We start from the raw sequence: 23,797 nt of genomic DNA, 5'->3' as shown, positions 1-23,797 counted from the left end.
GTGCTGGGGCTCCTGCTTGCCCTGCCCACGCTGGGACCCTTGCAGCTTCACAGGTTGCATCGGGTTGGAAGGGAGCCTCAAAGCTCAGCTTGTCCAACCCCCCTGCAGGCAGCAGGGACACCTCCAGCTAGATCACACTGAGTCTGGCCTTGAACGTCCCCAGGGAGGGGGCCTCAGCCGATCCCTGGGCAACCTCCTGCTCACTTTGCCTGGGACTGGGGGCCAGGAGCAGAGGGGAGGTCACTGAAACAGCTTTGCCCCCAAACCCCTGAGAAATGTGGAAACTGTTGGATTTCCACAACGGGGGGCCTGTGGTGCAGCTGCAAAGCCCGGGGGGAGGGGGGAGGTCCAGGCTGGCACCTAGGAGCACTCCATTGCCCAACCACTGCAATGAATCCCCCCCAGTCCTGTCTGATACCCCTCCTCCCTCCCCAGCCAGGGGCTGCCGCGCAGGGACTCAGCCTTTCTGCTCCTCCTCCAGCCGTCCTGGCCAGTCTCATCCACACCACTGCCTTAGATAAACTTCCTTTCAAAGGAGCCTGCTTAATCCTCTATCTCCCCTCGGTCAGATCCCGCTCCAGCTGCCGGCTGGGCTCGGGGAGCCGGGGGGGGCAGGGGGGAGGAAGAGGCCGTTCGCTGCTGAGTTATGAGCTATTTCTGACTCACGTCTACAACTTTCACAAGTCCTTTTGCAACACAAGAAGGGAGGAGGGGGGAGGAAAGCAGATCCAGCTCGCTCCGGCAAAGCCGCCGGCCAGATGGGCAGGAGAGAGAGCAGCAGCCAGGGGCGAACGGGGTGGGAAGAGAGCAGCAAGAAAGTCAAGAGCGAGGGCACCACAGCTGGGAGCAGCGAAGGGTGGGCAGCAGAAGGGCAGGCAGGAGAGGTGAGGGAAGAAGTGCAGACAGGGTAAGAGGCGAGGGCAGACAGGAGGTGAGGGCAGAAGTGCAGGCAGGAGAAGAGGTGCGAGGGGGAGCAGGGGCACAGACAGGCGCCCACGGAGGGGAGCCAGGCCTGGGTTACCGGAATCTGACTTCACCCTGTCCGCCTTTGTCCCGCAGCCGTTTCCATGCACTGAGTGCATTTCCTTCCTGCCAGCGGCGCTGGAGCAGAGCCGCCGCTGGTGCCGCAGGAGCCCCGACCGACCCCCGCGGCTCGGCTCTGGCTGCTGCTTCCCAGCCCGGTGGGGCAGCCGAGGCGGGGGGGCGGTCTCTGGGCTCTGCCAAGCCCACCCCAGTCCTGGCAGCACCAGGCTGGCACTTGCCGCTGGTTGAGGTTCAGCCGTGCCCCGGCTCGCGGAGCTGGGAGAGGAGCTGCTGCTTGCCCGTCCCAGCCCTGGCTCTTGCCACCCTCCCGCTGCCATGCTGGCTCAGCCTGGCACAGGCAGGACCTCCAGCTCTGAGAGCGCTTGTGCTAATTACTTTCCTTTGTTAATTAAGCCCACGTGGCTCTAATAAGGTAACCTGCTGTTCTCCGATAAATTTAATTAGCCTGAAGGGAGAGCCCCTCCGCACAGCTATTTAAATTGTCACTTTCCATCGCCTGGGCTTTGCTTCTTCCTGCCTCCCCCCTCCCCAGGTTCGTGTTCCTCTTCTGCCCCTTTCCTTCCCGATTTTGGCTCCTTTCCTTTGGTGGAAGAGGGCAGCAGGGGACCAGAGGGGAAATCCCCCCACCCCTACGGGGCAATGCCAGTCAAGGGTGCTGCACCCACCCAGTACCCCATTTTCCTGCCAGTGCCACAAACCCTACCCCAGATGAGCCTCTGTCCCATCCCAGTGGCAGTCCCACACTTGCAGGACCTGCCCTTGGACTGGTCCTCATCCAGCCCCTGCACCCCACTCTCAGCACCCAGCACCAACCCTGGGGTGCCCCAGCCCTAGCGACTCTGCACCTCCCTGTCCAAAACGCTCTCCCAAGGTATGGTGGCACATGGTGAGCTTCTCCCCCTGGCCCTTGCCTCACCTGAAGCCAGCACTTCCTTCAAGTGACCCTTTCCCACCACATCAGCAAACAACAGGGACCAAATCCCCCTCCCACAAACCCCCTCAAGAAAGTTCTGGAGGTTTCCAGGGGATTTAACTCTTGGTGGGCTCCTGCTGTGCTTTACCCATCCCAAAGCCAGAGGTGTTGTTTTCACAGGCACCTTCCCACAGCACTGATCTGCAGCTGAGCCCCTCCCACAAAGGGGCTGATGGGGGCGAGGGGATGGACACCGTCCTGGGGCTCACCTGCACCGCCGGCTGCTTGCCCTCATTGCTGCTGGGGGAGCTCAGCCCCGTGGCCTGCTGCAGCAGGAACTGCCGTGCCACCTGGAGAGCCTGCAAAAGAGACACAGCAGGGTGGGCAGGAGGAAGGCTGCCCTCCTCCTCCCCCCTCCGGGCACGTTCCCCCTCCAGCTCCCCAGAGCAGAGGCCAGACCCAGGGCTGGCTGTGGAGCTGTGGTGCTGAGGCTCAAAGCCATGGAGATGTGGTGCTGAGGGCCATGGTTTAGTGGTGAGCAGACAGTGCTGGGTTAATGGTTGGACTTGGGGGTCTCTTCCAACCAAAGGCACTCTATGAAGGCCAGGTTGGATGAGCTCTAGTGGAAGGTGTCCCTGCCCATGGCAGGAAGGTTGGAATTAGATGAGCTCTGAGGTCCCTTCCAAGCCACTCTATGAGTCTGTGAATCTCAGAGGTCTTTTCCAACCTTAATGAGTCTATAGATACCCAACTTGAGCAAAGCAGCTTCCTCCAGGAGCTGAGAGCAGGAGAGGGAATAAAAAAACCTAACAAATCACAGAATAGACTCAAAAGACCTTTTTGAGACCATCAAGGCCAACCCTTAACCCAGCACTGCCAGGTCACCCCTAAGCCATGGCCCTCAGCACCACATCTCCCCAGCTGTGGATCCCCTCCAGTAGCCAGTTGCTGCTCCCAGCCCCACTTCCTCCTCCACTCCTGATTTTTGCTTTTCAGGATTATTTCCCCCCTGGGTTTTGGGTCCCTTTCAGAACAACCAGGCCATTGTAGCCCTGCCTGCAGGCCAGGGCTGCGGCAGGCCCCGGCGCGGGGTCAGAGCCTGGCTCAGAGCGGTGCTGCCAGCGGCGCGGCTCCGGCTTCCTGGCTGTCATCACCCCGGCCATAAATCACTGCTCTGGCTTCCAGGAGGTGGCTGCACGCCCCGAGAAAGGGCCACTTGTTAATTCTCCACATTTCCAGCTATAAAGAAGAAAGCCCCCAGCCCGCGGGCTGCCTCTCCAGCCCTCCCTGCCAAACCGGCTTTGCCCGTGCCAGGGGTGCCCCTTGGCACACGGCTCTGCTCCGCTCAACCCTTCATGCTCTGCAAATCAAGGAGCACCCCTGGCACCCTTAAAACAGAGCACCCAAGGAAATAGTCTCCAGTGGCCAGCTTAAGGTTCAGGCTGGCCACGAGGAACAATTTCTTCCCCAGCCTGGGCTGCTGGGAGGTGTCCCTGCCTGTGGCAGGGGGCTGGAACTGGATGACCTTTGAGGTCCCTTCCAACCCAACCCATTCAGTGCTGATGATAGACTATCACAGAATGATGATGCTAAGACCCAGTGTGATGCTCCTATGATGAATCACCACAGCAGCACCCCAGGGTGCACCCAGATCCTAGCTCCCAGAGTTGCCCCATGCCCACCACCTCCTCCTGAGCATCCCTGGCCAGCTCCTGATGGTGCTGCACAACCTCTCACGAATTCCCTTGATCCAAATGCTGGAAAACTCAAACCCCTGAGGTCAAAAGTGGCAACTGGCTGCTGGGAGCCACTGGTGGTGTGAACCCCTGGTCCAAGTGGCAGAGCTGCCACAGCCCCAGCACAAGATGCTTTCCTCCATGCCATGTTATGTCCCTGTTATTAGCAGTAATAGATGTGCCTGGGTAATGGGAACACAAAGCCCAGCTGGCAGTTATGACAGCTCAAGGTCTGATATTTTAATTGCTTTTGGGAATGAAAACAGTGATTCCAGTTAAAAGCCAAGGCTGGAAGAATTCAATGGGTGGCTGCTCAGCACCAACAGAAGCGGCAGGTTCAAGACACCCACCTGAGGGTGGGCACTGCCCTGCCCTGCCTCCTGTGGGTGCTCACCAGCTGCCTGAGATTCAGCTTTCCCCCCCCCCCCGCCTTCCACCTCTTTGACAGAGGTTTGCATAGATTTGGGTTCTCCAGCTGGACCATGTGAAATTCCTCCACTGTTCCTAAGGACCATCTCACAGAGGTGACCCAGAGAGGCAGGTCCCTGCCCCAGCCCAACAAAGTGACTGCAGGAGGTATGGAAAACACAGCAAAGAGAGGGGGGAAGAGAAGAGCTACGATGCCAGGGCCTAGAAGAGTGCTAGAGAGGACTTCTCCCACAGTCTGCAGCCTGCTCCAGGGCTCCAACAGCCTCACACCAAAGAATTTTCTCCTCCTCTTCAGATGGAACCTCCTGGATTCCAATTGTGCCCACTGCCCCTTGCCCTGTCCCTGGGCACCACCACCTAGAGTCTGGCCCCAGCCTCTTGCCCCCCACAGCTCATTTAGCTCTTGCTGAGCACTGCTCAGCTGCCCTCTGGGGCTGCTCCTCTCCAGGCTCTCAGCCCCAGGGCTCTCAGCCTCTGCTCCTCACAGAGCTGCTCCAGGCCCCTCAGCAGCTTTGCAGCCTCCACTGAACTCTCTCCAGCAGTTACCTCTCTCGAACTGGGGAAGCCCAGAACTGGACCAAATACTGCAGCTGTGGCCTCACCAGGGCAGAGCAAACCCAAACAGTGCCTGGTCTGCAGGTGCCCCTGAGCCCCCTGTGCCCGGCTGGCTCAGCCCCACCGCCGCCCGCCCCGCGCCACCTCTCAGGGGGGAATTTCATTCACTCCCCGCTGGCTCTCTCACTTTGTTGTGCTCTGAAGCACGAAATTACAAGATTTACAGGGCAGGGGGGGTGGGGGGGGGGGGCGGGAAATGACATGGCCTTACAATTGCACACAGAGGCCTCTCCACCAGCGCCCCGGAGCTGCCCCCTCCCTCCCTCCCCACCACCCGGCAGTGATTGCCACTTCAGCCCAGCCTAAGCTGAGCTCAGCCTGCCAATGAAGGATGCTCTGGCTGGTAGTGCCTGGGGCTGCAAACCTGTTGCACGAGGCAGATGGAGCCCCAAGAGCTGAATCTCGGGATGCAGAACTCTCTCTTCTGTGAGTTTGGTACCCTAAGGGCAGGAGGATAAACAACTTCCCTTAAGGATCAGCATGGAAGTGTCACCCACGAGCTCCCCTTGGGGCTTAGGAGATGGGAAAGCAGAAGGAAGTCAGCTTCCCGTGTAGGAGTGGCTGGGATCTCACCTCCTGGCTCTGTGAACAGGAGGGGGGAGGGGGTGGGAAATGATTTTACTTCAGAAGCTGGGATCGTGCTGCACGGTGCTGTTCAGGAGTCATTAGCACCTTACCCGTAATTAGGAACGAATGGGTCCTGTCACATCCATCATGCTCCTGGATGGTTCCCTTTGATCACCAAATTATCCCATAAAAAACTCTGCAACGTCTCAGACACTCGCATCAAGAGCTGCTGCTGTTTGGCTTTGTCCTCTCCAAAAGGAGCAGCAGCAACACGTATCAGGGCTGAGGAGGAGGATGGGGAGCCGGGCTCACAACCTCCCCCCCCGCCCAGGCTGTGTGGGGGCACAGAACACAGCAGGTTTTGGCAGGAAGGTGAGTGCTGGGATGGGGGGCAGTAAATAACCCACTCCTGGGATTAATCCCAGCTCCAGCAAAGGCTCCAGACACACTGCCAGGACCAGCTCTGAGCTGTGCCTGTGGCTTGAGAGGTTTCCCTGCCGGGGAAAAGGCTCTTGGGGTACCCTGCCCAGGGGGATGTTTTCCTCTCCCTGGAGACATTAAATCCCTCCAGACTGCTGGATAAACCAAGGCTGAGTCCTCCTCCTGGCTTCAGCTGAAAGCATCACATCCTCCAGTGGGGAGCAGCCCATGACCCCAGCTTCCACCCAGCGCGCCTGGGGATCATCAGTTCTTCCCCACAGGCTCATGCTCCAGCCAGGGGGACTGCACATCTCCACCCTCTACTTGATGGAGCCAGGCCAGGATGGCAGAAATTTCCCTGCCTACCCCACAGCAAGCAGCACGACCTTCCCTTTCTGCTGCGGGGAGCAGCAGCAGGTCCAGCCTGGGCCGGGGAGGGGAGATGAGGGGATGGAGGATCCCTAGGAGAGGAGATGGCAGCTCCCATCCCTTTTAGAGTGCCTGGCTCACACTTCAGCCCCTACCTTAACCCCTTCTTTCCTGCCTGGCCACCTGTATGCCCTCAGAACCTGCCCATTCTGACCCTCTCCAAGGTCTGCCACTGCCTGGGAAGAAAAGAAGTCCAAAGGGACAAAACACTTTGGTGAGGCTGGAGCCATCCAGGGGGCTTTCCAAAAGCACAAGTTCCAAACTCCCCAGATAATTAACTAACCAATTAATTAATTAATCCCTCAAAACAGGGCAAGGGGAGAGGGGGAAAAATAAAAGTCTTGCCCAGGGTATTTTTGCAGCCTCTGAGTTCACCAGGGGTTGGGTTTATGAGGGTGCAGCTTTCAATCACACCCAGTGGTGCCCGGACGCTTGCAGCTTGCCTCAGCCAAGAGCAGCCTGAGCCTGCTGGCTGCTCCACAGGCCCAAAAATAGCCAAGGGATTTTCCACCTGGATGGGATCAAAGCCCTTGCAAGGGGTTTTAACCTCTGAGGAGCAAAGGGGGGGGAAAAAAAAAACCCAACCCAAAAAACACCACCCTAAAAATAGTATTGAGCCAAGAATTTTGCAAGGAAAAGGGGGAAGGAAGGAAGGATCTGTGATGAGTCTGGGTCCTCCCTTTTGCCTCCACAGTTTGGTTTGGGGTTTGGGGTTTTTTTTTTTGGAGGGTAGAGGAAGGGATGAAAAGGAAAAAAAAGGTTAAAAAAGGAGTTTTGCACTACCCTCCTAAAAATGACATCGTCACATTCCAGAATTAGAGCCATTAAAACAACACACAGAGGGATATTTTTAGATGGATATTAACAGTAAATGATGCCATATTGAGCAGCACTTCCACCCAGCCCTGCCCTGCCCTGGCTTAACCAGAACCAAATGGCTCAAAAGAGAGCGAAATTAACTCCCCCCCCTAAAAAAAAAAAGGAGACAAATATTCACAGCAGGAGGGAAGGGGGGGAAAAAAAGAAATAAAATTAAAAGAAGTCCTTTTCACAAGCAGCTCTGTGCCTGCCTCAGCCCCAGCTGTGCTCCCTTCCTTCCCCTGCGCTCTCTCCAGTGCTCCTGGGCTTCAGTCCTCCACTCTTGGCTTTGGGAAGGGTTAAAATCCATTGCCACTAATGGAGGACACAAGGAACAAGCTCCTGGCAGTCCCATCCCATGGAGAGAAGGAAAAAGGGGGCGGGGGGGGGAAGGGAAAAGGGGGAAAAAGATAATAAAAGGGAGGAAAAAAGGGGGGGGTGAGGAAAGGAGGGGGAAAAAGGGGGGGTGAGGAAAGGAGGGGAAAAAGGGGGGGTGAGGAAAGGAGACCCCAGAAGCACCCAAATCATTGGGGAGCAGAATCCATTTGGTGTGGGTGTCCCCTGACCACCCCCACTGCCCCCTACACCCCAACAGCCAAACTGGAGCACCTCCCATCCTTACCCCCTTGCAGGGATGTGACACCCCCAGGATCCTTCCCCATCCCAGGGATGTGCCACCCCCCTCACCTCGCTGCCCCCATTTCCTGCCCAGCCTTCCTCCACCGAGGATTACCAGGGCGGGGGGGGGGGGCTTGGCATGGCGGGGGGCCAGGGGCCAGCCCCCACATTAAAACCTCATTAATGCACCGAGGCGTCGGGGCCCTTTGGAGCCCGGTTCGAGGATGTCAGCGCCGGAGGTCTCGCCAGGTTCCCACAGCAACGGCGCTGGGAGACCCCGGGCAGCGGGCAGCCCTCCCATGCCCCCGGGCGACCTCTCCCCTCCGCCAGCCCCGGCACAAAGCGGGAGCTATTCAGGCTTTTCAACCCAATCCCACCATTGAAATCCAGGGATTTAACCTGAACGCCATCCCCTGGGCTTTGAGGAGAGGGAGGGAAGGAGGGGAGGAGGCTGCTCCAGCCCTGCTGGGGAGGGGGATGCCCTTTCCCTGCTCCATCCCATTGGCCTCCTGCTCTCCCCACAGTCTCTCCGGACCAGGGGATGCTCTGAAGTCGCCTGGATTGGGGTGGGCAGAGGGACCAGGCACAGCTGAGGGTGGTGACAAAGCCATGCTCCGTGGCAGGGCAGAGCCAGAAACCCATCTGCCAGTCCCTGTCTTGGCAAAGCCCACCCTCATCCTCACCCATCCTCATCCTCTTGCTCTGGGGACCCTCCAGAGGTCACAAAACAGCCTCAGTGGGGCTCTCTGAGCACCCCATAATACTCCTTCCCTCGAGCTCCCATCTATCTCCAGAAGGCATCCTCAGGGAGAAGTTTTAAGCTGGGAAGTCTCAGCAAACAAACCCCAGGGCTGTCTGGGTTCACCCCTTCCAAGGGGTGAGAGCAGAGGCTGTGGGCACCCAGGGAGGCCCAGACAAGCTCAGGTCACCTGAAGGTGCAAAACCTGCCAGAGACAAGGGCAGACCAAGTGCCACCAGGAGCTCCAGCACCCAAGCCAAACACTATGGTCATGGAGAGCTAAGCCACCAGCAGCCCTTCAAGCCCATGCTGGGTGGCTGAGGGCTGGGCTCCCACCCCACCAGGTTTCTCAGTGCTTCCTGGAGAGGGTGGCCAGCTCAAGTTGCAGGAGAAGATTTCTTTCCTGCAGCAGTGGTCAGGGACTGGCAGAGGCTGCCCAGGGAGGTGGTGGAGTCCCCATGCCTGGGGGGGGTGTTCCAGAAAGGTGTGGCCATGGCACCTGGGGACAGGGGGTGGTGGCCACGGTGGTGTTGGGGGGATGGTTGGACTGGATGAGCTCAGAGGGCTTCTCCAACCCAAACCACTCCATGATTCACTCCATGAAACAAGGACGAGGACTGGGTGCTAAGGACGAGGACTGGGTGCTAAGGACGAGGACTGGGTGCTAAGGACGAGGACTGGGTGCTAAGGACGAGGACTGGGTGCTGACCTTTGGGGAGCTGTGGTGGAGCCAGGACAGAGGAGCTGTCAGCTGGGAATAGCTCAGTGGTCCGAGAGCCCGCCTGTGCCAGGGGGTGAAGGCTGGATGCTCCCAAGGATGGTGCAGAGCCTTCATAAAGCAGCTAATTGTGCACAACTCTCTAGATGAGGACATTTATTCCTGACCCCAGCTGGTGCTCAGCCTGCTCCCTGAGGCGTGAAGATTGATGGTCCTGGGGATGGTTTCTCCCTGCCTCCCCTCAGGTGCTGTCACTGCAGGACCTGGTTTGCTTTTGGAAGGTTACCAAACCCTCTGCTTTAATCCCACGTGCCAGCGACTTTCCCAGGGTGATTCCAGTGGGATGTGAGCAAAGAGATGCAGAAAGGTGGAAAGAAACCCAGGTTGTGCTCTGGGGCAGGGCAGGATGAGCTGTGGGTGAGCTCAGGGTGCAGCAGCAATGCTCTGCATGGCATAATTCCCTTTCTCCTCCTCCCCTTCCTTCTTTTCTGGAGGGGGTGACCCCATTTGACAGCCACCCTCTGACTCTGACTGCATCCAGTTCTGAAGCCCCCACTACATGAAGGATCTGGAGGTGCTGGAAGGTATCCAGAGAAGGGCCACGAGGAGGAGCAGAGGGCTGGAGCTGCTCTGCTGTGAGGACAGAGAGGGAGTTGGGATTGTGCAGGCTGGAGAGGAGAAGGCTCCAGGGAGACCTTCTGGTGGCCTTCCAGGATCTGAAGTGGGCTACAAGAAAGCTGGGGAGAGACTTCTGAGGGTATGAGGGAGTGATAGGACTGGGGGGGATGGAGCAAAACTAGAAGTGGGGAGATTGAGATTGGCTGTGAGGAAGAAGTTGTTCCCCAGGAGGGTGGTGAGAGCCTGGCACAGGTTGCCCAGGGAGAGGGTGGAAGCCTCATCCCTGGAGGTGTTTGCAGCCAGGCTGGAGGTGGCTGTGAGCAACCTGCTGCGGTGTGAGGTGTCCCTGGCCGTGGCAGGGGGTTGGAGCTGGCTGAGCCTTGAGGTCCCTTCCTGCCCTCGCAGTGATTGTATGTCTGGGCCAGGCAGGAGGAAGCATCTCCCTTCTGCCCTGCTGCTGGGTGAGAGCCGGGAGGGAGGGAGCTGCGGCAGGGTGACTCTCGGCAGCATTTCACGCATGATTACCCTTCAGAGCAGGGGAACAGAGGCTTAACTGCGTGCGAAACGGCCGCGATTCAGGTAATGGATTTACAGCACTCACTACCAAAGTATCAGACACAGCAATTTTTTACAGCTTTCACGCTGGAATTTATGGCTCAGGGAGGCGATCTCCAGCCCGGGCAGGGATCATTGCCTTATTTAGTAGCCGAGGAGGAAAATTTATGCTTTTTGCCAAAGTTTGTTTGGAAAGGTAACCTGCAGGCACGCAGAGAGGTTCTCCTCCCCCTCCCCTTCCCTCCCTGCAACCCCTCCTGCAGCTGGAGCAGATGGGGGCCACCCAGCCCCGCGCCCAGGCCCCCTCCACACACACACACACACACGTGTGCTCAAGGACAGAGCTGTTACACAGCGGTCACAAAGGGGTTTGGCCACGTGTGTGAGGTGAGAAGGCACCAGGAGAAGGCAGGGGATGGGGGGACCACAGCTGGTGACCCACCTGGAAAACCCAAACCACACTCAGAGGAAACCTGCTCCTTGTTTTCACAGAATGCACTGGGTTGGAAGGGACCCTCGAAGGTCCTCTTGTCCAGCCCCCTGCAGGGGTGAGCAAGGACATCTCCAGCTGGATTTTACACCCAGCAGGTCTCTCCTCTGCTCTCCCAGCCCTCCTCCATTTCCTACATCACTTCCCTCCCTACCAGTGGAGGACAGAGCAGGCAGAGGCCACCAGCACAAGGCAGGACCTCCCCCCAAAACTCAGCCATCTCTGGGGCAGCAGACACAATCCACAAGCTACCCAGAGATGGGTTCCATCTCCTGAGGGGTGTGCACCCCACAAGGACAGGCACCTGCTGTTTGGGGTAGCTCCTGCACCCCAGCTTCAACAGGGACGACCAAGCCTGGTGCAACCCAGCCCTGGGGATGAGGGGAGGGCAAAATCGGGTGCTGCCCCAAACCAAATCCTTGTAGGACCCAGCTCCACCTTGCTTTATGTGAGAAGGAGAAGGAATCAGAGAATGCATCGGGCTGGGTGGAACCCTCCAAGCTCCTCTTGTGCAACCCCCTGCGGGCAGCAGGGACACCTCCAGCCGGAGCAGGCTGCACAGGGCCACATCCAGCGTGACTGTGAACGTCTCCAGGGATGTGCCCTCAGCCAAGCAAGCAAGGACATCCTTCCTACCTGCTGCTGCTGGAAGTGCAGGAGCTCCACGGGGCTCATCTCGCCGTTGGTCTTGCCGCTGGCGGCTCCCTCGCGCCCGCCGCCCCCTGCCCCCGCGCCGCCCCCGCCGCCCTCCGCCTGGTTGCTGAGGCTGCTGACCCCATTCTGGCTGGAGGGAGTGGACCTTATCGTCTCCGAGGCAGACTCAACCATCATGACTTGCTAGCAGGACCTGAGGAGAAGGAGAAAAAGCAGAGCTTGAAATCCCAGGCTGGCATCCACGCCTCTGCCTTGCCCTCTGCCCAACCCTTGCCCTGCCCCAGCTCTGACCCCAGCAAAGTCTGGTGAGAGATGCAGGGATGGTGGTGGAGGTGGTGGAGTCACCACCCCTGGAGGTGTTCAAAAACATGTGGCCATGGCACCTGGGGACAGGGTTTAGTGATGTTGAGTTGATGGTTGGAATCGATGACCTTAGAGAGCTTGTCCAACCAAAACAGTTCTATGAATGCAGGGCTGGGATGCCAACCCCCTGGCACATGCAGGGCTGGGATGCCAACCCCCTGGCACATGCAGGGCTGGGATGCCAACCCCCTGGCACATGCAGGGCTGGGATGCCAACCCCCTGGCTGGATTTAGCTGTGTTCAGTGTACTCCAAAAGAACAAACACGCAGCAGCTGGAGCTGCCATGAAGATGCTGCCAGCCCTGCACAGCACCAAGGCAAAGCAAGAGCAACCCACCCCCGAGGAAAGCACCACGCCTGCAGCTCTCTCCCAGCCTGCAGCTCTCTCCCAGCCTGCAGCACGATGTCAAACTCCAGGAATCCAGGTATTTTTCACAGAATCCCAGAACACTTCACTTTGAGAAGCTGGAGACAGCAAAGGCTGAGCTCTGGCACAGCCAACACACAGAGCCTGAGCTGTGAACTGCGCCCTGAAAACCTCCACAACGCTGCCACCTTTCCACAAAGGGCTTCAGCTCCCAGCAAATCTGCACTTCCCAGTGGGAAAAACCACCTGGCAGGAAGCTGTGGCCCCAAGGTAGTGTGGAGCTGGGAAGTGGCAGAATCAGAGCATGGCAGTGCTCCAGAAAGGATCACCTGGGAAATCTTCCCTTTCTCCCAGACACCTCCCTGTGCCCCCTCATGCCACAGTACTCCTTGGATGCCTTCAAAAGGCACTGCAGGGTGCAGGGGCTGCAACAGCCACCACATTTCCAGTCCCACCCTAGACCCCAGCAGCTCTGGTGCTTCACTCCATGCAGTTCCTTCCCTCTTGCAAGGCACCAGCACAACACTTTGCCTCCATGGATGGGTTTCATCCCTGTGAACCCTCCCTGCCCATCACCCTGCTCCACCCAGACAGAACTCCTCCCTCTCTACCCTGCCCTTGTGAGGCCACACCTGGAGCACTGGGCTCAGTTCTGGGCTCCCCAGTTCAAGAGAGACAGGGGGACTGGAGAGGGTCCAGTGGAGGTTAAGGAGGAAGATGCTAATAGGCCTGGAGCACCTCTATGAGGAGAAATGTTCCAGTCCCCTAATCCTCTCCACAGTCCTCTTCTGTCCCCTCTCCAGCAATTCCCTGTCCTTCTTGAAGCAGGGAGCCCAGAACTGGATGCAGCATTCCAGATGTGGCCTCACCAGGGCAGAGCAGAGAAGGAGAAGATCCTCCCCTGACCTGCTCACTTCCTTATCCCATCCTGCTACTGGCAGGTGCTGGAGCAGGATCAGCGCTCACCCATCGGCACTCTGAGAGTTTGGAACAGGAGGGGAATAAAGAAAGAGGGACAGGGAGAAGAAATCCTATTTCTCCTTTTTTTTTGGTTGTTGTTGTTTTCTGCTTCCTCTCTCTTCCCCCCCCTCCCCTCCTGCCCCAAAAGGCAGAAAGACAAACCAGGAACGACATAATTGCCGAAATGCGGCGTGTAATAATAGCTATTCAGGAGCTGATCATTCATATTAAACAGGGTGAGGCAAGCTCCTCATTTGCATGGGGGAGATGATATGCATTTCAAAAGTCATTTCCGCAGGGGATATGACTGACATTAATTCCCACGGGGAGCTGCTGGCTCCATGCTGCTGTCCCAGGGCTCCCGAACCCGCGCGGGGGGACGCGCCGGCAGCCGCACCAGGGCTCGGGGTCAAGAGGCTGCCTGGGGCTGGGCGGTGCTTGGGAAGATGGAGCTGGGGTGCTGGAGCACAGTCAGAGCTTCCCAGGGAGTCACAGAATGGGAGGAGCTGGAAGGGACCTCTGGAGATCGAGTCCAAGAACCCTGCATCCAGAAGGGTCTTGGAAGCTCTCCAGAGAAGACTCCGCAGCCTCTCCGGGCAGCCTGCTCCAGGCCTCCAGCACCCTCACACCAAAGAAGTTTCTCCCCTTGTTCAGATGGAACCTCCTGGGTTCCAGTTTGTGCCCATTGCTCTGTTCCTGGGCACCACTGAGCAGAGCCTGGCCCCAGCCTCTTGCCCCCACCCTTTAGCTCATGCTGAGCATTGCTCATCTCCCCTCTGGGGCTGCTCTTCTCCAGGCTCTCAGCCCCAGAGCTCTCAGCCTTTGCTCCTCATAGAGCTGCTCCAGGCCCTTCAGCATCCTCATAGCCTACACTGAACTCTCTGCAGCAGTTCCCTCTTGAACTGAGAAGCCCAGAGCCGGACACAATACTCCAGCAGTGTCCTCAGCAGGGCACCAGGAGGGATCAGGAAAGGCTGGGATGCTCACCTATGGATGCTGCACTTGGCACAAAGAAAACCCCTGGAAGACAGAAAACCACTTTTTGCCCTCAAAACCTGCAGCTGCTCCTTCCCACCTGCCCAACACCAACCAGGGTCCAGCAGAAACAGTCAATTATTGCTGCTCCTTTTCTCATTTTCCCTCTGAAATCCACACTCAGCCTGGGGAACACCAGGCTCTGCCCACACCCAGCAGTCCCAGGGCAGCACCGTGGCCAGGATCTGATCAGGATTCAACCAGGGCTTGGACTTGCACAAGGAGAAGAGGAATATCCCAGAGTTAGCTACAACAGGAAGTAGTAAAAAAAGGGAAAAAAAAGAAACAAGAGCAAAGTTTCTGGAAAGGATGTCAAACTTTCCTGGCTTCAGGGCACCAATTGAAGCTGAGCTATTGGGAATTAGGAGGAAATCTCTCTTCTGCTGGAGGAGCTGCAGCCATAGGGTTGCTCCGCTCAGCCCTGCCAGGGGAGGGATGCTGGAGCAGATGAACTGGTGCCAGGGTCCAGCCGGTGATTCCCTCAGCCTGGGACACACCAGGCCAGTTGGGCTCCCTCTCCAAGTCCAGTAAAACTCAGCTTCCCCTTCACAAACCCTGCTGGGATCCTGCACTCCCTGGGTTCCCAACACTGCAAGGGAAGTCGTAAAGCAAAGTCATAATAATAATGAAAAGATTTCCATTCACATAAAAGTTTTACAAAACCTTAAAGAAGAGAGAGAGGGAGGAAAAAAAAAGAAGCCCAAAGCCAGTGTCTGGAAGGTTATAAAAGTCGATTTGCATTGGGAAGGAGTTGGCTTTCCAGCCAGGACTGAGCTGGGATGAGTGAAGCTGTGCTGGGAAGAGCCAAAGCCATGCGCGAGAGCTGGAGCCCAGCACAGGCAGCCGGGAGGGCTCTGCAGCATCCCAGCTCCTGCTTTTCATCTGGATCAGTTCAAACACAGGCAGTGGCTCAGGGATTCTCCATCCCTGGGTATCCAGAGAGGTCTAATGAGGATCAGACCTTCCCCCAGGCGTCAAAGCAGCGACTGTGTCCAGACAGTCGCCGCAGAAGATCCAACACCCAGATGAAGCGGAGGGGGAATGGCTTAGCTGAAAAGGGGAGGGGAAGACTCCCCTCTAACGGCAACGGAGGGGCAGAAGCTGTGCGAATGGATTGCTGCTGCCCCCTCCCAGGCTCCAAACCACCTCCCTGACCAAGCTCTCTGCCTTACTCCCCCACCCCCTCCGTGCACCTTTCGCAGGACAAAGAGCGGGAAGCAGCCTCACAAACGGAGAGAGGAATCCCCCTGCCTTCAGCAGCACCATATGGCAACGAGAGCATATTAATTACCAGGGCTTTTAATTAACAGTTGCTTCATCAGAGCAGTAACACTGCCGTGACATCCCCTGACTCGCTGCTAACCTGCGCGGTGCTCTCCACGCCAAGGCATCAATTCACTTTTATTGACATGCCCCCCCAAAACGGGCACCATACCAGCCGCTGCCAATTAGCACCTCCACACTCTCTAATTAGCACAATTAACAGCCTGATGGATGCCCAGAGCTTCCCTGCAAAGGAGGGCGCAGCTCAGCTGGCTGAGCTGTGGACACGGCTCCTGTTGCATGCACGTGTGCCCGGCGTGCGTGTGCCACGCTCCCCAGGGTCCCACAGGAGCAATGTCAGTGTCATGCCAGAGGGCTTGGCATCTCCAAGGCGCCTGGCATGAGGGCTGGACTTGACCTCAAAGGTCTGCTTCAACCAGAATGGTTCTTTGATCATCACATAGCCTGGAATCACTGTGGAGCCCAGGGTGGAGCCTGGCACAGCCATGGAGCCTGGCATCACCACGAGGCCTGGCATCACTGCAGAGCCTGGCTTTGCCAAGGAGCCCAGCATCACTATGGAGCTTGGCATCACCACGGAGCCTGGCACTGCCATGCAGCCTTCCCAAGCCCCAGCAGCAAAGGCAGGATGGATGCTTGAGCCTCAAAGCAAAGCTGTGCCCCCGAGGCCGTGGGGTCTCCAGCGGCAGGAAGGGGACACAGAGCATTTCCAGGGGTTTCTGCCCCAAAGCTGTACCCAGCCCCAGCCAGAACGATGCCACTTCCCCACCTGGCCCAGCTGCATGGGCAAGAAAATCAGAGAGAGCTGCTCAGCCCCTGGGAGCTGCAGAAGAGTCACAGCCAGGACCATGAGCTCCGAAGAAGCAATTCCCTCAACAACTATTTTAGCTGCTCCTCCTATTTTTAAACACCCCAATTCCAGAGCCCCCAGGGGCTCCCTAACTTTGGGCTGCCCTTCACAGGCTGCAGCAGGAGCCAGCACCCTGGGCACCTCCCCCCCTGCTGTCCCTCTCCTCAGCCCCACGCTGAGAGCAGAGGGTGCCCCTGGGCCTCATTGTCCCCAGCTGCAAACCAAGAGAGCATCCCCAGCTCAAAGCCACCAGCCCAGAGGAAACAGCCTCAACTTGCAGCAGGGGAGGTTTAGGCTGGACATGAGGAGCAATTTCTTCACCAAAAGGGTCATCCCCACCCCTGGAGGGGTTTCAGAGCTGTTTGGATGGGAACCTGAGGGCCATGGCTGGGTACTTGGGGATGCTGGGGGGGTATGGTTGGGCTCCATGATCCCGAGGCCTTTTTCAACCAGGTGATTCTATGATTCTGGGGGAACTCGCAGATGATGGAGGAGCACAGACCATCAGCAGTCCTGCAGGATGCTCCTCTGCATGGCTGGGAGGAGAGGAGGACTCAGGGGAGCTCCATCCCAGGCACTGGCTCTGCTCCAAGCTGCAGGAAGTTGAGCAACCTGCCCGTCCAGATCCGACCCCTCGGAGGCTCTCGGAAGTGGCTCACTAATCTTGAAAGGCTTTGGCTTGAGCAGAAGCAGCAGCCAGGATTGCTCTGAGTGCCTTTTTACCCTTTAATTAACACATAAACACATGGAAATGTGGAAAGGGGATTAAAATAAAAGTCTGGGGGAGCTGAACCGAAGCTGGAGCATTACTGTAAATTAGAAAAGGTTTAAGGAAGCAAGGACTGGCTAAGCCTGGGCACTGCTTTAATGGGCTCTCACCTCTGGGCACTTTCATCTCCCACTTTCATCTCTCTCCCAGCAACTAGACTGGGAAGAGGAACCTCTGGGCCCTGACAGCTGGGCAGATCTTTACTGACTTTGGCATCCTGGCTACACTCACCAGGTACCAGTGAGCATCAGGCAGCAGAGAGCATTTGCTGCTCCACAGAAACGAGGCAAGGATGACCACAGTGAGGGTTTCCCCCCCAGAAAGGTGGGCACCAAAGAGCCAGGAAAGCATCATCAAAAGGAGAAGCCCTTGAGACTATGCCATGCTGGTCAGCAGGACACAGCACTGCTACCTGCATCCTCACAAGGCTGCCTCTCTGAAGTCCATCTCCTTTGGAGCATCCCTTGACCTCCAGAGCTCACACCCATGCAGAGGTGCCCTCAGAGCACCCTCTGCCAGCCAGAGCTCTCACCCATGCAGAGGTGCCCTCAGAGCACCCTCTGCCAGCCAGAGCTCTCACCCATGCAGAGGTGCCCTCAGAGCACCCTCTGCCAGCCAGAGCTCTCACCCACACAGCAGCAAGGACACCCTGATGGTCACCAGCTCTGTGGGAGATCCTCCACTCGCTGCCCACCGCAGCAAGCCTGGGGGCACAGGGCATCGTCCCTGGGGACACCCATGGCTGGCTGGCACTGCTCCCATTCGCTGCCAGGCTTCAAGAAACACCAAAGGCCTCCAGCCTGGACGTGGGGCTGGCAGGACACGGGCAGGGCCGGTGCCAGGCTGGTGGCAGGCACGTGCCGGGTGCCATCCTCCTGGCTCCGAGGATGTGCTCTTGAAAAGATAAAAAACAACCACCAAAACCCCCCAAAAGCAAAACAAAAACCACAAGAGAAAGACAGAGGAAAGGGAAAAAAAGGAGCCCCACTCCATCTCATTAAGAAAGTAAACACAAGAGCCGTCTAAGTGTCTAATTAAGCTTCTAATTAGTCCCTGCTTGTTACTAATGCAAATTAGATTACGCCGCTTAACTACAGCATGTCCACAACACCCTTGTTAATTGCGGCCTTTTGAAATTAAATTACTCCCTAATTAGCATATCAAAGCCATTGATTCGGAGCCAGGAAAGAGAGGGCAGGAGGAAGCCGAACGCCAAGTTTTGTTAATCAGGGACATCTAATTAAATAGTGACGTGGTGCACGGGGGGCTCCTGCCTCGCCGCTCCAAAGCCTCATGCGTGGGCGCACAGGGGACCCCCAACCCCGCCTTTGGTGGGTGCTGGTGGTCTGCACCCAGCCTGGGTCACCGCCGCCGTGGCAGAGCATCCCTGCAGGTCCGAGCTGCATCCCGATGCATCCACGCTGCGGGCTGGCAGCTCCAGAAAGCTGCTGTGGAGCTACACCTGTGGTCATGGTGCCAGCAGCCAGCGCTGGCATCAGGGAGGGAGGTTAAAGCAGACCTCAATTTCTCCTCCCCCACAATTTGCTTTCCTTTTGCCCAATGTGTTCCAAACGGGAATTCAAAGGGAAAAACGTCCCAGAGCATAGGCACAGCCCTGCAGCCCCTCACGCTCCTGGGGCAGGGTCTCCCCTCATCCCCAGCCTCCTGCAGAGCATCCCTTGCTCCTCAGCAAACCCGCAGGGGAGCAGAGAAGGTATCCAAGTGAGGATGGACAGGGCTAGGAACGGGCACCAGCATCTCTCATCTGTGGGACCCCGAGTCCAGCTTGGCACAAGAGGTACTTGCCGAGATGGGATGCCAGGGACAGCACATGGCACAGGGAGGGATGCCCACACCGGTGGCCCTGGCATCAAATCACCCTTTGCCCAGGGCTCCAGACTGCATGGGACAGTGAACACCACAGTGGGGGATGCCTGCAGTGGTGGCCCTGGCATAAAGTCAGCTCTCACCCAGGGCACCGGACTGGATGGGGAGAGCACATGGCGATGCCCTGGCACCAAATCGGGTGCTCAGGGCACCAGACCAAGTGCCATCCCTCACTCCTGCGGCCCGTGGCCGTCACTGAGTGTCCAGCTCAGGTCTGTTCTTCAGAGAGAGCAAATCCCCTTCCCCAGCCCCGAGCGGGGATGCCCTTAGCACATCCTCCCCTTAGCACCAAACTCCCCCAAAGCCTCCGGCCCCAAATTCACGCCGGGACACGAGGGAGGCACCGGGGAAGAGAATGGATCTAAAGCTACCCAGGGCGGATTCACTCCAAGGAGAGCAAAACCGAAGCGACCTCCTAATTTTGAAGCGATTTCACCAAGTTCCTGACTGACCTAATTCTCTGCAGTCTGCAACTTTCCCTCTCTTTTTTTTTTTTTTTTTTGGTTTAAAGAGGTGGGAAGGGAAAAAAAAATAAAGGGGCGAAGATTGGAAAAGTTTAATAGAGGGAGAAAAAGTCTATTAAGAGAAAAAAAAAGACCAGGCAAAAAGCAGGCAGCTCATCTCGGGGGAAGAGTGGAAATAGGAAAGAAAGGCAAATCGCTTCTCCAGCTGCCGAGACAGAGGAGGAGAATAGAGAGGCTGGGAGAGAAGGAGCTGTGCACTTTGCATTGAAAAGAGGGAGATTCAAATGAAATCTCCAATATCCCCCGCGAAAGAAAGGAAGAAAAGAGGGACCCTGGCCGCTTTGCTACGCCGAGAGATTGCTAAAGCCTCAACTTTCTTTTCTCTTCCCCCCAGCTTCGGAAGTTATAGGAGAGAGGGATGAGAGAAAGGAAAGGAGGCGGGGGGGGGAAGAAAAAATAAAGAGGTCTTTAATACAAGAGGAACTCAAGGGAACAGGGGAGGAGGGTGGGAAGAGAGAAAGTTTTATTCATTTATTTTATGAGCCGAGTAAAAAAAATAAATATATATATATAATATAGCTTTAAAAAAAAAAAAGGCAAAGAGTTTTCATCATGTCAGAGTGTTTGGAAGCGGCGGCAGAAAGGAGGAGAGAGAGAGAGGGGAGCGCGAAGCAACTAAGAACAGAAGGGCCAGCTCCAACCACCCGCCGTACGAGGCTCTCTCCCAAGCAGATTCAATTAATTGATAACAAGAGGCATCAAATTAATTTTTCAAGGATGTTAGATTTTGATGAAGGGAAGGAAAGGGGAAAAAAAAAAAGGGGGGGTGGGGAAAGAAAAAGAAGAAGAAATCTCTCTGATTTTAATCGGGGCGGCGTTTAAAAGGCATAAATGAATATCCCTTTCTAATCATCTGAGGCGCCGAGGAAGCACCAAGCAGTTAAGGCGAACATTCAAATCGTTTAATTAGGGGGGGGGGGGGGGGAGGTGGGTGTGGAGGCTGAGGGGAGGTGGCCGTGGAAGGGGGGGGGAGGGGACCCCGGGGTTTGCTTTATGAAGAAATTATTTTTAACCTCCTTCCTTTCAAGCATCTTTGCTCTCCTCAACCTCCCTCCCTCCCAACCACCTCGGCACAGCACTTGTGCAAACATCTCTCAGAGGTCTGGTTTGGGTTGGTTGTTCTCCCCTCCCCCCTTTCGAATAGAGACTGGTCCCCAGCACAATCTAATTAACAAAAATGATAATGAATTGGGGGGGAAAGGAAATCATAGGGAGGAAGAGAATAAAAGACTCCAAACTCCCAGGGAAAGAGAGGGAAAAAGGCAGGAAGGAGAATCTGTGATTTCCCAGCTGGCTGTTAGAGCTGCTCTGCACTTCCACACGGGATGGGGGGCGCTCAGGTAGGGAGGAGCTCGCAGCACAAACATCCTCCCCTCTCCCCCCCCCCGCCCTTAAAATCCTATTCAAATAATTAAAAGCCCTTCCCCTGGCTGCTGTGGCATGGGACAGGGCATGGTGGGAGCAGAGCCTGAGCCCCAAGGCTGTGGTGGCAGGGCCAGGATGGCAGCCACCATCCACAGGCAGCCTGGACTGTGGTGCATGTGTGTGCACAAGTGCATGCACAGCTGCAAACATGCTTGTGCACACCTCCCCATGCATGCATGCATCTGCACACACATGCAGCTGCTCAGGCTACTGCATCACATCCATGGCCCCAGTGAGCCTCCTCAGCATCACTCCCTCACCCAGCACCACCACCCAGGACAGGACCAGCACAGCACCAACATCTTGCCAAGGCTCCCCCGGCATCCCCCTGTAAATCCCAACTCAGATTTAAGTCTCTCTCCACTCACCCAGCTCAGGCAGCTGGTTTTTAGCCACTCACACAGCCTGTCCATTGCAGCATCCCACCAGGGACACAGCCCTGAGCCTACCTGGGACACACAACAGGCCCCCAGATCACCTCCCTCACTTTGGCACCAACAGCCCAAATGTGCTCCAGTACTCACTGGGGTCCCCATCACGGCACCTGCCTGCCAGAGCCTTGGCTGCTGGAGGAAGAGGAAGGTTCTTGTTCCTCTTGGACAGAGCCATGAAGGACATTGCCCCAAGCAAGCTGAGGAAGAGAGGGGCTGTGGGAAGCATCCTGGCATGCTCAGAAAAGAGATGCCCACAGCACTGGCATCTGACACCCCTGGGAATGGCAAAAGCAGTGGCAGGGCAGGGGAAGGCTCCCAAGCAAGGCTGTGTGGAAATGAAAGCAAGCTCCCCTCACTCCATCCTTCAGGGGAGGCTGCAAAGGGTGAGGGCAGAGCTGGGGAGGAAGAAGATGACCTGGAGCAGATGAAGGATAAAGGGGAGCAGGATGAGGAGCAATGGGGGGGCAGGCAGGAGCCAGCACTGGCACACAACCTCCTGGTCAGAACCCAAGAGAGGTTTTCCAGCTGAGCTTGAGGGAAGTCAGGCTGGAGAGTGCTGAAAGTCTCTTCTGGCCTTTAAATAATCCAAAGGGGAGAGGAAAAAAGCACTCAAACAACTGAAGCCATGGTTCCTGCTGAAGGGGAGCAGGAACTCAGCTGCCCCAAGTTTCCCAGGCTCCCTCATGCCTGTGCACAAATCCATCCCCAAAGCGCTCTGCAAGGTGCTGCCTGCTGCTCCCCGCTGCAAGCTCATTTCTGTGCAGGAGAGGCCTGGTTCCCATCCAGAAATTCTGCTGCTCAGGAGAAGGGAGATGAAAAATGACCATGTGGGGGGAGAACTATCTTTAGGCATCTCCAAACTCCTGGTCTGAAGTCCCTTTTCTGAGATCCAAGTCAGAGGAAAGCAGAACCCGAGGCCAGCTCTGCCTCGCAGCCACAGCAGCTCTCAGCACTTCCAAACTTCCTGATTGTATTCTGGCTCCATCTCACATGGACTCAACAGCTTCCTGGGCTGCCTGGCACATCTCCTGGGCACCTGGCACACCCATGACAGCCTCAGCACCCACATGGAGCAAACCACAGCCACGGAGACAAACCTGGCTCCTGCCAGCCCCAAGCTCTCTGCTCAGAGCAGCGACTGCAGCAGCGCAGCAGCTCCTCTGGTGCTTGCTTCAAAGCCAGGAAGCAGCTTGCTCAGAGAGGCTTCACCAGGAATGGTGAGGGGTGGCCACGAGGCCACAGCACCCCCAGGAGGGGTTGGGAAGGTGCATTTAGCATTTTGGGTGCTCAGGAAGAGAACAAAGCTCAGCAGAGAGGCACCGAGCATCCCTCCGTCTGGGGAAAGGGATGCCCCACACAGACCCTGTGCTGAGGGCAAAAGATCTCCCTGTGACCTGCATGAGCCACACTCAGTGCCACATCCCCTTCCCAGGAGAGCAGCCCCCTCCAGCACCCACAGCTGTGGATGCAGCAGGAGCTGCTCTGCTCTGTTCCCGGTGGCACAGCAGCCACCTCCATGGCTTCAGCATCCCTCTGGATTGCTGTCAAGGTGGCATCACAGGAAGGTGATCTGGTCCCACAGCATCACTCTGGTGTCACCCACAGCATTCCTGGGTCATGCCAACCCATCCAGGTTCCCTGAGCTCTGCACACCCCCAGAGCTCAGCCCTTACCACACCACACAGCACCCAAATCCCTGCTTTATGGACTGGGAAGGATGAAGTGGATGGAGGTGCTCAGCACCTCCTGAGCCGCTGATCATCCTGGGCAGGAGGTGGTGCTTCCTCCTGGGGACAGCCAGAGCCCCAGCTCAGTGTGCAATGACTCCCAAGAGCAGCACACACAGGCGGCTGCTGATGCTCCAGGCCAGCAGTGGCCATGCTGCAGTGGCCCAGGAAGCCACTGGCACCTTGCCCCTGCTGTGGGACAGGCAGCACTGTGCAAATCCAGGGCATTATTGCCATTAACATGGTGTTGGCAACACCCCTGCTGCAAAGCACCCTGGCAAAACATTGCCATCCCTCCCTTCACCTCTCCTACAAATGTTCCTCCTTCTTTAAAGTATTAGGTTAGGATTCACCACCCTGCACCTTGCCCAGGCCCTCAGCTGCCAAGTCCCAAGGGCCCTCCCTGCAAGCACCCATGGGTGCAGGGGCAGAAATGGGCTCAAGGTAGCCACTGCCCAGCTGGCTCCCAACATGTGCCCCCTGCCCAGAGAGGACTCACTGATGGGAACAGCAGCAAAGGATCCCCAGCAGCAGCTTGGGCATCACAAACTGCTTCCTTCAGCAGGGAACCCAGAACCCCTCCAGCCCAGGGCACCATGTACCTGTGGGCACACACTGGGTGGCAGATGACAGTGCCCAACTCAGGCTGGGTGCCCACATGGGAAGCCTCAGTGCAAGTCCCACCACGACTGCACCACAACTCCCCAGGCTCCACAATCAGGTCACAACCTCTTCCCGTGGCTCCTTCTGAGACAGGGTCACACACAGC

The 23,797-nt window shown here is 57.0% G+C and overlaps 1 protein-coding gene across 6 annotated transcripts in view; it reads right to left on the bottom strand.

Annotated features, from left to right (window-relative positions):
* The window catches only part of FOXP4 (forkhead box P4), a 64,653-nt gene that overhangs the window by 30,772 nt on the left and 10,084 nt on the right, over positions 1-23,797 (bottom strand). For 4 of the 6 annotated variants that reach the window (XM_054176370.1, XM_054176373.1, XM_054176371.1 and 1 more), the window contains 2 exons: positions 11,386-11,596; positions 2,227-2,316 (listed from right to left, as the gene is read on the bottom strand). In XM_054176370.1, coding sequence (XP_054032345.1) covers positions 2,227-2,316; positions 11,386-11,580 — 285 coding nt within the window. In that variant the 5' untranslated portion in view covers positions 11,581-11,596. The remainder of the gene's footprint in view (positions 1-2,226; positions 2,317-11,385; positions 11,597-23,797) is intronic. The other 2 variants (XM_054176374.1, XM_054176376.1) reach the window with 1 other exon arrangement.

Source organism: Dryobates pubescens, chromosome 35 (genome assembly GCF_014839835.1).
Source record: "Dryobates pubescens isolate bDryPub1 chromosome 35, bDryPub1.pri, whole genome shotgun sequence".
NCBI lineage: Eukaryota > Metazoa > Chordata > Aves > Piciformes > Picidae > Dryobates > Dryobates pubescens.
The sequence above is the reverse complement of the archived record's forward strand: the minus strand, read 5'-3'. Positions and strand labels throughout refer to the sequence as shown.